Raw genomic sequence first — 16575 nt, 5'->3', positions numbered from 1 at the left:
CTAAACCCAGGTGAATGAATTTGCATTCCAATGTCCATTACACATATACAAGGATTGTTAGAGTTACACCACAACCATCAGCATCACCACCACCCCATCATCAAAAATGCTTAAAATCTAACACAGAAGATTATTTTAAATTAAATCATGCATGTAATGCATTTGCCATTTGCCTTTGTATTTTAAGTTTAAGTTGTGGAACTATCTGTCATAGTTTCCTTCCAGAAGTGCTCTCAAATATATTGCTAAAGGAAGCCACAAAACAATCCTTACAAAAGTCAACAAAAACCCAATGTTTGTATAGTAGCAATTTTACCCTTTTTTCTCCCCCTTTCTGTCTTATCTTTCTCTGTCCTTTTCCCTTCTCCCTTCCTTCTCTCATTCTTTCATCTTACTTTCTTTTCTCCTTTTCTTCCGTTCTTCCTTCATTTCTTTCTTTTCTTCTATTTTGGGTTTGTTTTTCATGACAGTTTTTCTAAGTAGTTCTGATTGTACTGGAACTTGCTCTATAGACCAGGCTTGCCTTGAACTCAGGCCTGCCTCTGCCTCCTGAGTGCTGGCATCAAAGGTGTATGCTACCACCACTGGTTATTTTTTTCTTTTGTTAATAAAAAAAATCAGGCTATTTTCTCAACTTTCTGATGTGATGGTACCTACATGAACCTGATTTCCTCAGTAGGAATTTTAGAATACACACTTTTATAGACAATTTAGAAACCATTTCACATATTAAAAGTCTACATGTGGTCTTCATCACTTATGAATATGTAACATTATTATTATTTACTCAAAAAACTAAACTTGAATGCATTTCTCTTTATCTTTGCATTCTGTATCAATGATATAAAAGTTAGCAACCTTAGGCAAAACTCAAACCAACATAGCTAATGTATTCTCATAAAGACCCAGATTCTAATCCTTTCAGGATAATATTTGATATTTTTGCTCATTTCTATGTAAGCAAAATATGAATCTGTTCATCAAAAAACAGTCACACTTTATTCTTGTGATATATTCTTAAATAATAAAATAGTTGATGCACATAAAAATCCTGAAGTTATACTAACTATAAATCTAATTTAAGCTCATAATTTTCTAAGTCCAAGATTTTGAGTGAAAATTTCAAGTACAAAACCTCTCCAGTCTTCTATACAACTGTAGTTAGTCAAAGCCACATTAACCACTGCAAAGAAATACTTCTTCATATATATTCACATTATTCTTAAAGATTCTTACCAGCTAGAGGGGGGCCGAGAAGAACGGGGCAACACTCCATAATGGTGACAAGTCCCACGGCACTGGAAAACCTGGCAGGTCCAACAAGGTCCATGAGAGTTTCAAAGAGGACACTGCTAACACTTCCAAATCCATAACCAAAGACTATAGAGTAGACTACCAATGCTGCGTAGGTATCTGCCAGGGGGCAGAGGAGATGGCATACGCCAGTGAATATAACTGAAAAGCTGAAGAAGTACTGGATGCGTGGACGGATTAACTTGGAATTGGCTATTAATCCTCCAAGAGGTCTTGCAAACATATCCACAAAAGCCATCACAGACAGCAACAAAGCTGAGTTATATTCATCCACTCCTTTGTCTTTAGCATATGGAGCCAAGAATATAATAGGGGCAAAAAACCCTAGAAACATAATGACATTTCCAGATAGGTAGATCAAAAATCCTCTATGCTTAAAAAGGCTGAAATCTAAAAATTTATTAATTTTTTCTGCTGTCGATTCCTTACTGACTTTCTTCATAGTTTCATCATGTCTTGAACCAACCTTACTTTTAGACTTTGTCTGACGTGTACTTTTCTGGACAGGTCTCATGAGGCACCCAGCCACACAGGAGTGCAAAAATATGCCTCCCAAAATCAAGAAGCTCCCCTTCCAGCCGTAACTGTTAAATAGGTACTGATTAAAGGGAGCCAGCGAGCTTAAGAAAACAGGACTTCCAGCCATGGCCAAGCCGCTTGCCATGGGCCGTCTCCTATAGAAGTATTTTCCGAGTATTGTTAAGGCTGGTTGCAGGTTGAATGCTAATCCTAAACCTAAAACAGAAAACAAAGGGAGAAAGAAAACACAGCACATTATATCGCTCTCCAAAGAAATTCCTCAAAATGTGCACTATACAGGAAACAGAGAAGGGTAGCAGTAGATTCCAATCTTTGCGGATTACAAGTGGAAATATAATTGTACAAAAAACTAAATTGGTTTTCATAAAAAAAAACATAGTAAGAATTTTTTCAGAGCCCTTTATTTTAAAGAAGTAAGATGGGGAACTACTGAGGTATGACAGAGATACAACAGAATAGGCTATAGCAAAAATATAATTATGAATTCTTAACCAGAATCATATAATCTCACAGATAAATTAACCCCTTCCTTCTCACACAGGCTTATATGCAAATAGCCTCTATTCACTTCTAGTGAGAATGCGGATAACTCTGTTAGTGGAGTGGAACAGTGCACAAACTAAAAGACTCCCAATTTTCAACCCTCTTCTACCTCCCCATAAACATTCCTGTCAACACCATGCCATAATAAAACAGAGAAATAAGTTTACCCCATTATTTCATTCCACATCCATCCCATTCTAAATTGAGCATCTAGAGATGGGTTGAATAAAATATTTTTGGAATATATTTTATTTTAGGAAGTTTTAGTTGATTCTTTGGGGCCAAGATACCACCATGAAATCCTTGGCAGTGCTGGTCCCACCTTTGAGAGACAAATTCCTTCTTTGAGATCACCCAGACATGACAGTATTCAGCTGCATGTATGAATCTTTCTTTTATAAACAGACAAATTGACTTATGTAAACCATCTTCATTGCAACATTAGCATCGGTACTATTCTATTTGTAAAGGACTCTTGAGGTAAGAATCCTTTAGCCTACTAATTTGGATGAATTGAAACCCTGTTGCTAAATGGGTAAGAACTCAACTCTGTGCTACACAGCACTAAGTCCAACCCTTGATGACATTTTTCTGAAATAAACTTTCCCTCAAAGCTGTGGAAGGAGTCAAAACTATAATTTAGGAAAAAGAGGCTGCGACCCTCCCACTTTCTTTCAAGCACACCACTGAGATATGCAAACTGGGAATATGAGACTGATTCCTGTCAGTTCATGGAGAGGCAGCTTGTAAGCAGAACATCTGAACGAAAAACCCTGGTATTAGATTTCATTTATCTTTCTTCATTTTCTCCCTGATAAAAGTGGAGAACATTTGTTTTTAGATGTTATGTCAAGAAAGTGATACACCGGTGACACTGGGACCCAAACACATGAAATTGTTTTGGAATAGGAATAGTGTCCGTGGATAGGTATGTTCTAGCATAGGAACATCAAAACCATGACCTTTTTAGTACACCCTCGCTCTCTTCTCTGCTGAGATAGAAGATAGGACATAAGGGACATATGGATATCCTCTCCACGACAGCGATGCTGAGCTCTGACATGTAATACTTAGATTTGGCATTTAAAGTGTTTTCTCATATAAAAAGTCAGATTAACATAGAGAGGTTACAAATACAGACATTTATTGTCACTATTATTGTTTATCGTTCTCAGTTTGCATCCCAGGTGGGTCTTGAACTCACTATATAGCTCAAACTAACACTGGATTCAGAATCTCTTGACTCAGTTTCCCTAGTGCTGGTTTGTGGTACATTTGTACCACAATGTCTGCATGGCAGCCTGCAAAGCCTGTTGTCTTTGTCAGATGGTTTACATGTATAAATGTGAATGGATCTCAACTCAAACATGAGACAAAAATGTTCATTTAGCCCTTGTTATCTATTCTTCTCTTAAAACATGAAATGTAGATTTTTAAATAAAATTTATTGATAAAGAAAATAAAAATCGTGCTCTTCTATATATGGTTTATGTTGGTTTAAGTGAAAGGGACTTTCTCATGAGGCAGTGAGATGTCATTCTCGACATTTTTGAGAGTGCTGGTAAAAGCAGGCCATTTCAATAAGGGAGAACTCGATGAAGGCTAAAGAGGTTTCTCTGTCACTCATTAAAGCACAGTTGCCAGTGACTTTATTGTTGATGTTAAATCATTGTTATCCCAAAATATATACTTGACACTATTTTTAACTTATATTGTAAGTCAAATACTCTAAACAGGAATAAAAAATGTTTCATAAACAAAGTTGTTATACTAGAAGGTATTTACAATATCACCTCAACTGACTCAACAGTAAAAAGTAACCAAGTCAAAAACAGTCAAAGCTTCTTCCATTTTCCTATCTGTGGAGTGACGCATGACTGTATGATAACTTTTAAAAATCATTTCTTAAAATGAAATGTTTCGCCCTACTGTAGGAAGTACTTCAATGATTCAGATTAAAAGACCCCAGAATAGACTTGCTTTTTAAAACAAACTGAAACAAAACATTAGGAATTTGTAACTTCTTCATACTTTGTATACCATTTAGATGAGAGCAGAACCCGACTCACCTCCAATTAAGCCAATTGTGAGGTAAAGTTGTATCACACTGCTACTGAAGGAAGCCAAGATCATTCCGGCACAGCACAGCAACCCTCCAGTTATCACCACTGGCCGGCTGCCGTAGTTGTTCACCAGGACACTACTGACAGGACCTGAGGTAGAAGAGTGATTAAGACACACTAGCTGAGGGGGACAAAGACTTATCCTTAATATGTCTTTGTTCTGAATGCCGGGAAAGTGCAGTTTCGCAATCAAGACACATTAGTTCATATGTGGTAAAACTGGGACTGTCTAATGTGTCACGTAGACTGGTTTGTTTTCTAACTTTTAGTTCTGCATTACTTTTTTTTTTTTTTTGAGACAGAAGTCTCAAATTCTTAGAAAAAGGGTGATCCTTCTGTCCCAAAGTCCTGATTATCTGGGACTAAAGGAAAATATCACCATTAGTAAAGCTGATGAGTTACTTTATTTCATTTATTTTATAAAAGTTTATTTTATTTTAGTGTGTTATATAGTGTGTGTGTGTGTGTGTGTTTTAAGGTTAGGAGGGGTAATTAGATTCCATAGAGTTAGTATTACAGCTGCCAAATGCAGGTGCTGGAAACCAAACTTAGGTCTTTGCAAGAGCAGCAAGTACTTTTAGCTGCTGAACCCACTGTTCCGATCCCTGGTGAGAATTTTTTAAAATCACCTTATAAAAACACACTACAATAAATTAGAAACATTTAACATGTATAGTTTTTAAAACTGATACCAATCAAATGTAATGCAAAAGTTTTCAACGGAACACAGCTAAACAGGCCTCAAACATCTCTCCAATGGTGGTAAACTCACATTACAAAAATCCAGGAGCCTGGCGATGGTGGCGCACGCCTTTAATCCTAGCACTTGGGAGGCAGAGGAAGATGGATCTCTGTGAGTTCTAGACCAGCCTGGTCTACAAGAGCTAGTTCCAGGACAGGCTCCAAAGCCACAGAGAAACCCTGTCTCGAAAAACAAAACAAAACAAAATAAAAAATCCAGGAATTATATACAGCTTTGGCCTACATTTCAGAAATAATGTATGTGTAGGTATATAAGTCATTAACTGGCGCTCACATTGTTAGGTACACTCAGATATAGTTATTCTTTAATACCATATTTTGTTGACTCTTATTTTTTCTAATATTTTATTCTTAAAATTATGTGTATTCAGTGCATACATGTATGTGTGCATGTGTGTATGCACATGTGTGTATGTGTGTGTCTAGGCACATGTGAACATGAACACATGCATGTATAGGTATAAACATGTCAGTGCTGATGCCATCAGAGGTCATAACAGGTTATCAGGTTCCCTGGGCTGCAATGCCTTGAGGCTATCTTTCAGGCCCACATTTCCTTCATTTAAGATTCTGCTTGTGGTTAGTCCACAGCAACCACAACCCCACTAGTATAGCTATCACATTATACATGTTAGGTTATATATTACATTCCATGATTTACAGGACCATGAATAATGACTCACACGTTAACCATATGAAACACACTTTAACCATATGAAAATGAATACTGACTTTGCCCCAAAGTTCTTTGTGTGACCTGTTCTCTTAATGACATGTAAGCAGCAGCAAGAAAGCTTGCAGAACGAGGTCAGCTCCTTGGAGGAAGCTGCCTGAGGTAAGAGGTAATCCTACCTTTCCGGCAAAGAGAACTCTAGGGCCTGAGTCTGAGACTCAAAAAAAGGAGTTTCAGGAACAACTTACAGGAATTTATTTAACATATATTTCCAATATATTTGGGTGGATGCACATGCAAATAAAAACACTTGCAAATAATTAAGGTCACTAATATGCATATTTAATTAACTGCATGGACGCTGTTTTAGGAGTTATAAAATAGAAGTTCTGAATATTCAACCATTGTGTTTTACTTGTGCAGACAGCATTTACTTTGCTGTCTTGCAAAATATTAATGCAACTTAATAAGTGAACGCACATGATGAAAGTCAGCTTTCTACAGTCTGCCGATGAAGAAACAATTTCCTGTGACATCTCTTCTGTACCTGAAAATTACATTTTACCTGCTACTAGGAGTACTGCTTTAAGGGAAATAAATACATTAGGTCAGAATTGTCAGTCAAAATCAGATCTAGAAAAATAAGTTTTTTCCAACGCTTCAGGACAGGGTTTCTCTGAGTAGCTTTGGAACCTGTCCTAGAACTGCCTTTGTAGACCAGGCAGGCCTCGAATCACAGAGATCGACCTGCCTCTGTTTCCTGAGTACTGGGATTAAAGCCGTGTGCCACCACCACCCTGGTAAAAAATAAATTTTTAACCTATAGTACAATTTCAAATTTTGCTGAATTTGATCATATTTTATTTTAAAATATTTATGTGGCTAAAGTTAACATATATTGAAATTCAGTTACCATTATGTTTATATTCTTTCAGTAAATATAATTAGTTACAATGTAATCTTCAAATGAGATAACTAAAAAAAATATAAAATCTTATATTTAAAGTAGTAGACAAGATAACATTTTTAAAAGACCTTATGGAATACATGCACTTCCAAAACTGCTGAGAAACAAGAGTAAAGGGAAATGATTACAACAAATGAGAAAAGCACAATTATGTGCTTAGTATGGTAAAGGTTACTTGAGGACATAAGAACAAAATAATTACACATTATATAATACTTAATATGGTCCGATTATCTAGAAAAAGGGCATCTCTTTTGGAAGGCACATACCAAAATTAAAAAAAATTTGAGTGAAAAAAATCACTAATAAAGTAAGTCTTATTTTTGCCAGAAAAAGATTACAAATGGGTTATATCATACAGAATATACCATACAGAATATCATTTAACTAAGGCACACAGTTTAATGTAAAATTATTTATTAAGGTTAGAACGTCCACTGTATCTTGACTGAAATCTTTGTAGAAATGATAGAAGGAACACAAGCATCACTCACTGTTACCTTGACTTTCTTTAATGAATAGTAGCAAATGACAAAGGAAGCATTGGATGAGATGGACACAACCCATGGGTGTAGATATAAAAATAATTGAATATAAGAATAAATTGGTTATGATTAATTATTAAACTCAGGTATAGATTGTAGTGTGGAGCAGCGGGCTGCTTCCCGCCGCTCAGTTCCCGGCCACCGGCTAGCTTTAACCGAAATAATTACACGGAAACTGTATTCTTTTAAACACTGCTTGGCCCATTAGCTCTAGCTTCTTACTGGCTAACTCTCACTTCTTGATTAACCCATTTCTAATAATCTGTGTAGCACCACAAGGTGGTGTCTTACCAGGAAGGATCTTAACCTGCGTCCATCTTGGAGAGGAGAGCTATGGTGACTGCCTGACTCGGCTTCTTTCTCCCAGCATTCTGTTCTGTCTACTCCACCCACCTAAGGGCTGGCCTATCAAAGGCCAAGCAGTTTCTTTATTAATTAACCAATGAAAACAACAGATAGATAGATGACACTCCCACATCAATAGATGATAATTCATAAAGGTTTTTTTTCCTATTTCTCTTCTCAAAATGAGTTAACTGACTCAATGTAATCAAGTTTCATTGGATTCAGCTATCTTCACCATTGCCTAAGCTCCTAGGATAAAGCCAACTGACTCACGTAAAGAACAACATAATAAGGGAAGCACACTATAATCTTAAAACTACTCTACTCTAGGAAAGGAAACAATGAATGCAGTTTTATGAAGGACGATAGGTGTTATGATAGACACTAAATACATGATCTAAGGTGTTCACCAATTATTAGGACCAACAAACTGATACATTCTTGGCTCTTGAATTGCAGACTCCATTTTCTCTGTGGTGATTGAACAATGCATGGATAAATTACATAATTAATGACTATATTCATAAGTATCTTTGCTTAGATTGCACAAATACAAGCTTGCGCTTAAGCCATGAATCACAATTTAACTTTTAATATATGGCAGACAATTATACATCTGTACCCAATGGGCGAGTCAACCTCATCTAATGCTTCCTTTGCCTTTTGCTGCTTTTAATTAAGGAAAGCCAGGATAACAGTGAGTGATGCTTGTGTTCTTTCTATCATTTCTACAAAGATTTCAGTCAAGATATAATGAAAGTTCTAACCTTAATGAACTAATTTTCTGTTAAATTCTGTGCCTTAGTTAAACGATATTCTGTGTGGGTATATTTATATAACTCATCTGTAATCCTTTTCTAGCAAAAATAAAATTTACTTTATTAGTGATTCTTTCAGAAATAGCCCAAACTCTTTTCTTCTTAACATTAGCACTTAGGGAATTCATAAAGTATTCTTGATTTGTAGGAGCTATGAATAGATTTTAAAGGTATGATATAAATTAAGACATTTTTTTATGGAAAGAATCCATAAATGCTCACTAATAGCCAGAAGAGACATTGAAAGTAATCCCCACCACCAAGAGGCATATCTCTTCAATATATTAAAAGTTTGGTTTATTATAAAAAAAAGAAAGAGGAAGATGAAAGAACAGCAGACATTCTCATGATACAGAGTATTTCTTAGCTATCAATTGGCTCTGTAACCAAAAGTGTTCCTTTTTCAACAGTCTTAGGACTGCTTACATCCTAAATGTACTTATTTATTTCCTTTTTGTCAGTAAGTCTTAATGTTTAAAATCAGTGTATTCTTTATTTAATCACAATGCTTAATAAACATATTGAATATATGGTTATTAGTTATATATAACATATATTTAGTAAATATGATATATATATTATGATTACTAGTCATATCAGTGATGAACAGTCCCATTTGCATAGTTATACCTGACTCATTAAAATACTTCTATTTGATAGTCAGCTTCATAGACAGACAGACAGACACACACACACGCACACAGACACAGACACACACACACACATACACACAGAGTCGTACACAAAGGGTGGGTATAAAAATAACTTTTATTTCCAAAACACAAGAAGATTAGATTGCATGCTTATAAGACCAGTCCAGTCATGAGTTTGTGTGATACTCATTTCTAAACAATCTCAGAATTATAGAAACTGGTCACTTCCATGAAATTGCAGTAATATAGTTCATAAGAGAATAGTATAGGCCTCACAGCATGTTATGAGTCTCTGTTTGCCCGTTCTCAGAGGTCCTATAGCACCAATAGATAATAGCAAACACAACAAAAGTGGATTTCTTCTCACTTCATGTGTCATGCTCATGCATTTTATTATAAATTTTTACAGGTAGCTGCCATAACCTATTATTAGTTAACTGAGATTATGATTATGCCTTCCAGATAGTGTGCTAAGATTTGTAAAGACAGTATTCCGTAGACTTGCCATGGCAATCCCATGACTGAACTGCCTAACAAAACTTAACTGTTAATGAAATTGAGGAGCAAATACTTTGATTTATTTATGGGTCTCTCAATATTAGGTAGTAAAATGTAGATTGAGTCAGGGACATTTGACAACAGAACTGTTTTAACTAATGTGCCAAGAATATTCAATACGATGGATTTCAGACAACTAGACATGTTTGTTTCCAGTGTGGAATCTTGTCTGACATGGGGGAATATACAGAATTCCCTAATTGGTAATGGGATTGCTAAACCAGACTAGTCTGTGCAAATAGTGTGTGTGTGTGTGTGTGTGTGTGTATGTGTATGTGTGTCACAATTACCACCTTTTACAAACATAATGCTCACTTTTCCTTCAGGGAGTCTGGAGTTTTGGTATACACTATACGGTACACACCAGCAAAAAATGCCTTTGTAACCAGCTCACTAATAAAAGCACTAAACACCAACCCTCTAATTAGTTTTCTGGTAGACAAGTCTTTATGACTTTTGTCACAGTGGTTTCTGGGAAAATGAGACAGTGTGACTCCATGGAAATAAAGGAGAGTCTGGTAAGTTTGGACCTGATATTCTCTCTACTTACCCATGGGCTCTCCCTTTCCTGGTTTGATTTCATGTGTTCACTGTAATATATTAAGGCCACAAAAAAGAATTAGCCTCACACATTAGGTGAGTCTTGTGAAACCTGAAACTTTTGAGTGAATCATTGAAGCAGAAAATTGTATCAGGGACGCTGAGTGCAACTTTCCTTCCCATAGCAAAGGTTAAATATGATCTACATATACAAACAAGCCTATTTCATACATTATTATGTTTTGTAAACACAGGCTCAACATTCTTGCTCCTGTTTTCTTTTTCTCTACATAAGTAACAGTACATGATAAATTCTAAGAGAAAATTTGGAGTGCAAAATAATAGATGTTTCAAAAAACACACTTGATCAAACCTACAGCCAGGAACTGGAACTGAGCATCAATTGGAGTGTTATGAAATTTTATATACACTATAAACACTAACAGAAGAAATGATAAAATATTGTAATTTATTTTTATATGCTATATTTCAAATTTGAATTTGTGACATCCTGTCAAATGTAATAGGAAAATGAAACTGTACAAGATTCCAAGAAGTTACTTGGTTATAGAAATGTACCTAAGTTCACTACAGTTGTATTTTAAAACAACAGCTTTTTTATTTGCTATATTTTTCATAGCGGTATTTTGAATTAGGGAGTGTTATTATTTTAATTTAATCAGAAGATAGACCCTTATCCATTTCTTTGCCTTATGTTTATTTTGCCAAGTTTTTGTGACTAAAATCTCCCTTTCTGCCTCTCCATGTAGGCTTCCACTTATGGATAAACATGAGGGGATATTACTAGGCAGACACCACTGCTTTTATTTACAACGAATAGGATGAAAACATTACACATGGGAATCATGTTCAGTGACCACGGTCCTCACTGATGACTCTCCCATTTGATTTACTGGCAGTCAGCTTCATTTGTGTTAGCTGAAGACACCAGAGAGCACTGACTTACATTCAGTGAGCATTTCAAGTGTCTGAATAAAATGGGGATATTTTAATGAGGGCTTTGAGTAACTGTAGATACCAAGGAAAGGAATTAACAGGTATGTAATATTGATACATAAAGGGACAGGTGTCATGGAGGACAAGATGCTCCAGAGCCATCCCTTGTTTTCATTCCCTTCGTTCTCTCTCTTCTCTCTGTCTCTGCTTCTCTATTTCCCTCTCCCCCCTCTATTTCTCCTTCCGCCTCTCTCTATCTCTGACATCTAAATGAACTAGGTATATACATTTCTCTTTCTTGGTGTGGATTATCAAACTTTGACCAGTGTCTAAAATTTTAAAAATTGAGAAAAGATAATATTCTAAGATTATATCTAATATATGCCTTTATCTTTCACTAAATTTGAAGACTAGTAACATCTATTAAAATAACCGTTTAAACTATTCTCACATATTTCATAAATTAGTATTGTCTTTTATACCCTCACTTGATAAGTTATAATCATATAATTTCTTTTTTGGTGTCTACTTTACAAATAATTCTCAGATGCCTTTAAAATATTTATTTGAATCTAACAGAAAATAAATGTAATAAATGTAATATAACTAAAGAATTTGCAAGTAGGTTCCCACATTTGGTAATTAAGGTACAAGAAGCCATTTTCATACACATTGAATGAGTTAAGATTGCATTGCTAAAGTATTCTCAAATACATACTTGAAACATATGAGAAAATAAAATTTTTAATCAGGAATAATTCTTTGACAAGTGCATGTGTTTCCTTCAGCTACCATAACAGAACGTCAGACTATAGAGGTATATTATGTGTGTTTTAGTACATAAAGCTTGTCTGAAGATCAGAGAGCAAAGCAGCCACACTAGTCAGCCATACAGGCCAAGGAGTTGTGGTACACACCTTTAATCCCAGGACTCGGGAAACAAAGGCAGAGGGATCTCTGTTCATTCAAGGCTACCCTGAGCTACACAAGATGGAATCTGTCTAAAAGAGAAATAGAGCTCGCACAAATGTGATCCTAGTACTTGGGATCGCATGTCTTTAATCCCAGCAGAAGGGAGGTAGAGACAGGAGTCATTTGGTTGGGAGGAGAGAGGAATATAAAGGTGAAGAGACAGGAACTCATAGGAATGTGGAGTGTAGAGTGTGCAATCTTCAGGATTTGTGGAGACAGGATCTTGCCCATTTTTTGGTCTGAGGTAGTGGTAAGAGCCATTGGCTGGCTGCTTTGCTTTTCTGATCTCTATGTTGTACCCGAATATCTGTCTGTAGGTTTTTATTATTCATGCTATACTAGGCACTTTGTGGTTTAAGAGCAGACATTTATTTCTACAGATAGGAAGTTTTGAGTATGAACAAAGTACATTTCATCCCGAGTCCTCTTTGCACCATCACACTGTGTGTCCCTATGTAGACACCAGGAAATAGAAAGCTCCCTGGTGTCTCATAAAAATACTCTTCCTTTCAGTTTAGAACTCCAAATATACAGCCTCTTAGGTTTTCTTGGAACTTCATTTTCAAATATCACCATATGGAGGTTGGGATTATCAAAAGAAATTTGTAGAAAAAATATTCTTTAATAACAATACAGGTATGCACATTAATTACTCTATCTTTAAAATTTTGATTTTTCTTTTGTGAAAATGCATGTTTGCATGGATATATCCATGTGCACCCTCTGTGCATGTATGGTACCTGCAGAACCATAAGACACCATCAGAGCCTGGATCTACAGTTTCAGGAGGTTGTGAACACATGGGGGCTGGGAACTGAACCTATGTCCTCTGCTGGAACAGCAGAACTCTTAACATCAGAATCATCTCCCAAGCTTCACCTTCCCTATCTATATTTTCCCAGAGAGACAATTGTAGGAGAGTAGTTTTTGGCGGGTCATTACAAATAATTTTTACTGTGTCATTAATTTTTGGTAAGTTAAAGATTTGATTGACATAAAATCAAATTTTCTTGATTGACCTCAAAGTATGAGTTAAACAATTATTTAGCAAGTTCTTTATGAAAACAATATAAAAGAAAAGTTTGGATCTGCTTACCTACTAATAATGAATACATATTTAGGTTACAAAGAATTCAGTCTAGGGAAGACATCTTAGTGATCAATGTATAATTTTTTGATACTTCTCTCTTTTGCTTAAATTGCTTATAACACTATTATATAATTCTACTGGAATAGAAGATGTGGGTTTTGTAGCCTACAATATTTTCAATAATAAGATATAGACAATATTTGTAAAAAAAAGAGAAAAATTAAACAAACAAGGTTAAAAAATAACAGAAAAACCAACTCAGAGAAGAACAAATGAAAATTTATGACCTGTTTTCTCTGTGATTATTCATTATTTTTAAAGTCAATGGCAGTGAGCACCGGAGCATTAAGCATTACAGAAAGTTTTAATAAATTCCATTAAATTCATAATGTGTCATAATGATGCAATATAATAAAAGTATTACAAGTAAGAATCATCTTAATAAATTTCATTCAGCCTATCAAGCTAGACTAAAACAATTAAATGAGAAAGTTTTTTCTGAATGCTCACTACAAAGTGCCCATATATGAAGACGAGTACCTTCCATATCTATAGTATTTGACTGTGAACATGGAAGAGGGAAATTTCTCAAAAACATCAGGGGCTGGGGACACAGGTGGTCAAAAGCTGACACAGAAGACAAAGCCCTTGTTCTGTTTCCCACCCGTGACTCTGAAGAAAAAAACAAATAAAAACAGAGAAATAAAAGAAATATGTAGTAAGTAGCAGGTTAGAGACAGAAAAAACTTTGACTCGTGATACAAACACACACAAAATAGACTGGTAAAGCTCCTGTTTGCCTACCTTACGTCAGATCACACCAAAGAACAATTTAGCGGGGTTTACGTGTACTGTGTACACTACCTACATGGCTGTAGCCAGGTGAAAGAAAGTACAAAGAAAGATAAAGCCCTAATAAAATACAGGTTATATAACCAGCACGGCTACATTTGATGCGTGAGTATTACCTATTCCTTCTACAAAATGAAAACATTCGATTTCCCTTGAATAAGAAAGAAAACCAACCACAGACCCCTGTGAATTTATTTTCAGAGTCTTGATGCCAAGAAATGTCATAGACAAACCTTTGTGAAGACCATGCAGCACTCTCATGAGTCTCTTTGGAAATTTGATATCGTGATTTCCATAGAACTTTGCCCAGGCTGCAGGTGTTTGCTTCTGTTTCTTTAGAGGAACACATGCCTTCACCGGCATAGTTACCAGTTCATGTAGAATGACAGATGGTAGACATTTATCGATAAACACAATGGCTCTAAACTTGCTTTGCAAAATCACATTTTATTATTTTTTTAGATTTTAATATAATTACATCATTTCACCCTTCCTTTTCCTTCCTCCAAACCCTCCCATGCTACCCCCTCTTACTGTTTTTCAAATTCATGGTCTCTTTTTAATTGTTGTATACACACATACACACACATGCACACCCTGTATAATGTTAATTGCATATAAATGGACTTAACACAACTCCAATACCTAAGACTCAGGGATCACTGTGGGAGAAGGGGTAAATACATGCTTTCCAGGCAGCTATCTGTGTTGCAAATTAAACTGTACTAAGATTTGACATTGTTATGATAACTAAAGAGAAATTAATTAAAATGCTTTTATTGGCCAAATGTAATAGTAATAAAAGAATTCAGCAAATGTTTCAAACACCCCAGAGTATCAGGTGAAGCACTGCTTTCTGCGGTTGTTATGAAAGAGACTAAGAGGAAGAGTAACAAAGCCGGCCAGATTTCACAAGGTGCACCCCAACGAAGCATGCGCAGAGCTGCACAGCATAAGCAGAAAGTTTATGAACTGAGATATTCCAAAAATCATGAGACTATTGCCAGACCCTGAATCCCTAGAGAATTGTGACCCTAAAAATACAGACTAAACCCCTAAATATTATAACTACACATTTAACAATAAATCGTTCCATGTTCTCTGTGATTCACTCCCATTTTGTTACATTGTCACAAAGGCTGTCCCAATCAAGAACTTCCAATACTCAGTCTGTAAACATAATTGCGGCATCATTTGCAGAAACACCTTCAATTCAGCATCATATTTTAAAGACATGCAAACACCCAAAAGTGAATCAAGTATTAAAAGTGTTGGACTACTTCTTTAAGAGATCCTCAGTTTAATATTTAATGAAATAATCCGTGAATTGCTATCCAGTATTTAATTAATGATAATGAAGGTACTAGCCAATCTGGTGTGAGTGATGGGTATGTGTGTATGGTGTATGTGTGTAGGTATATGTGTGCCTGAAGGTACATGTGCACACATGTATGCATTTGGGAATGTGAAGGTCAGAGGCCGATGGCATACATCTTCCTCAATTGTTCTCCATTTTAGCTTTTGAGACAGGGTCTTTCACTGACTCTGCAGCCAACAGATTTGGTAATACTAACCAAACCAAAGATCCTCTTGCGTCCAGTTTCCTGGTACTATGATTATAGAGGCATAACACCCTGACCGGCTTTTGACAAGGGCGTTTATTGTCTAAAAGCAAATTATACAAATGTAACTAAGCCGGGCTGTGGTGGCATATGCCTTTAATCAAAGCACTCAGAAGGCAGAAGCAGGCAGGTCTCTGTGAGTTCAAGACCAGCCTGGTCTATACAGTTAGTTCCAGGACAGGCTCCAAAGCTGCTGAGAAATTCTGTCTCTAAAAACAAAAAACAAACAAACAACAAAACAAAACCAAAACAAAAACTAAAACCAAAACCAACCAACCAAACAAACAAACAAACAAAGAAAAGTAACGAAAAGTGATTGACCGAGTAAAGTGTGAGGGAAACATCTCAGTAGTTTGTTCATATTCCTGTTTATTGTCACTAGTCGGCAAGAGGAAGCCCCGGAAGCTGATTCAAATTTCATTCATTGAACAGTGAAAAGGATACTGACTTAACGACTAGAGAATTCTTGTGATAATCCAGTGTGAAAAATAGATCTGGACAGGTAGGTTGGTAAGGAAGTGGCTATGTAGATGGGAGAGGGACTGATTTAATAATGCCCCCGATATTCCTTCATATCGTATCATAGATACCATAAGAAGCTTGCTTAGTTTTATTAGTCAGGGAAAGGATAAGTTTCATTTTAGTGACTCATTGTCGCATTAAGAGACTCACAGGTAACAATTAACAGAGAGCAAATCGGT

General features: G+C 35.9%; 1 protein-coding gene across 4 annotated transcripts in view; it reads right to left on the bottom strand.

The window, feature by feature from the left end:
- Nucleotides 1-16575, bottom strand: part of Slc16a7 (solute carrier family 16 member 7) — a 158038-nt gene that overhangs the window by 10980 nt on the left and 130483 nt on the right. For all 4 annotated transcript variants that reach the window (XM_057757616.1, XM_057757618.1, XM_057757617.1 and 1 more), the window contains 2 exons: nt 4467-4610; nt 1237-2049 (listed from right to left, as the gene is read on the bottom strand). In XM_057757616.1, the coding sequence (XP_057613599.1) occupies nt 1237-2049; nt 4467-4610 (957 nt within the window). The remainder of the gene's footprint in view (nt 1-1236; nt 2050-4466; nt 4611-16575) is intronic.

The sequence above is a fragment of the Chionomys nivalis genome, chromosome 25 (assembly GCF_950005125.1).
Source record: "Chionomys nivalis chromosome 25, mChiNiv1.1, whole genome shotgun sequence".
NCBI classification, from domain to species: Eukaryota; Metazoa; Chordata; class Mammalia; order Rodentia; family Cricetidae; genus Chionomys; species Chionomys nivalis.
This window is presented reverse-complemented; position numbering and strand designations above follow the sequence as displayed.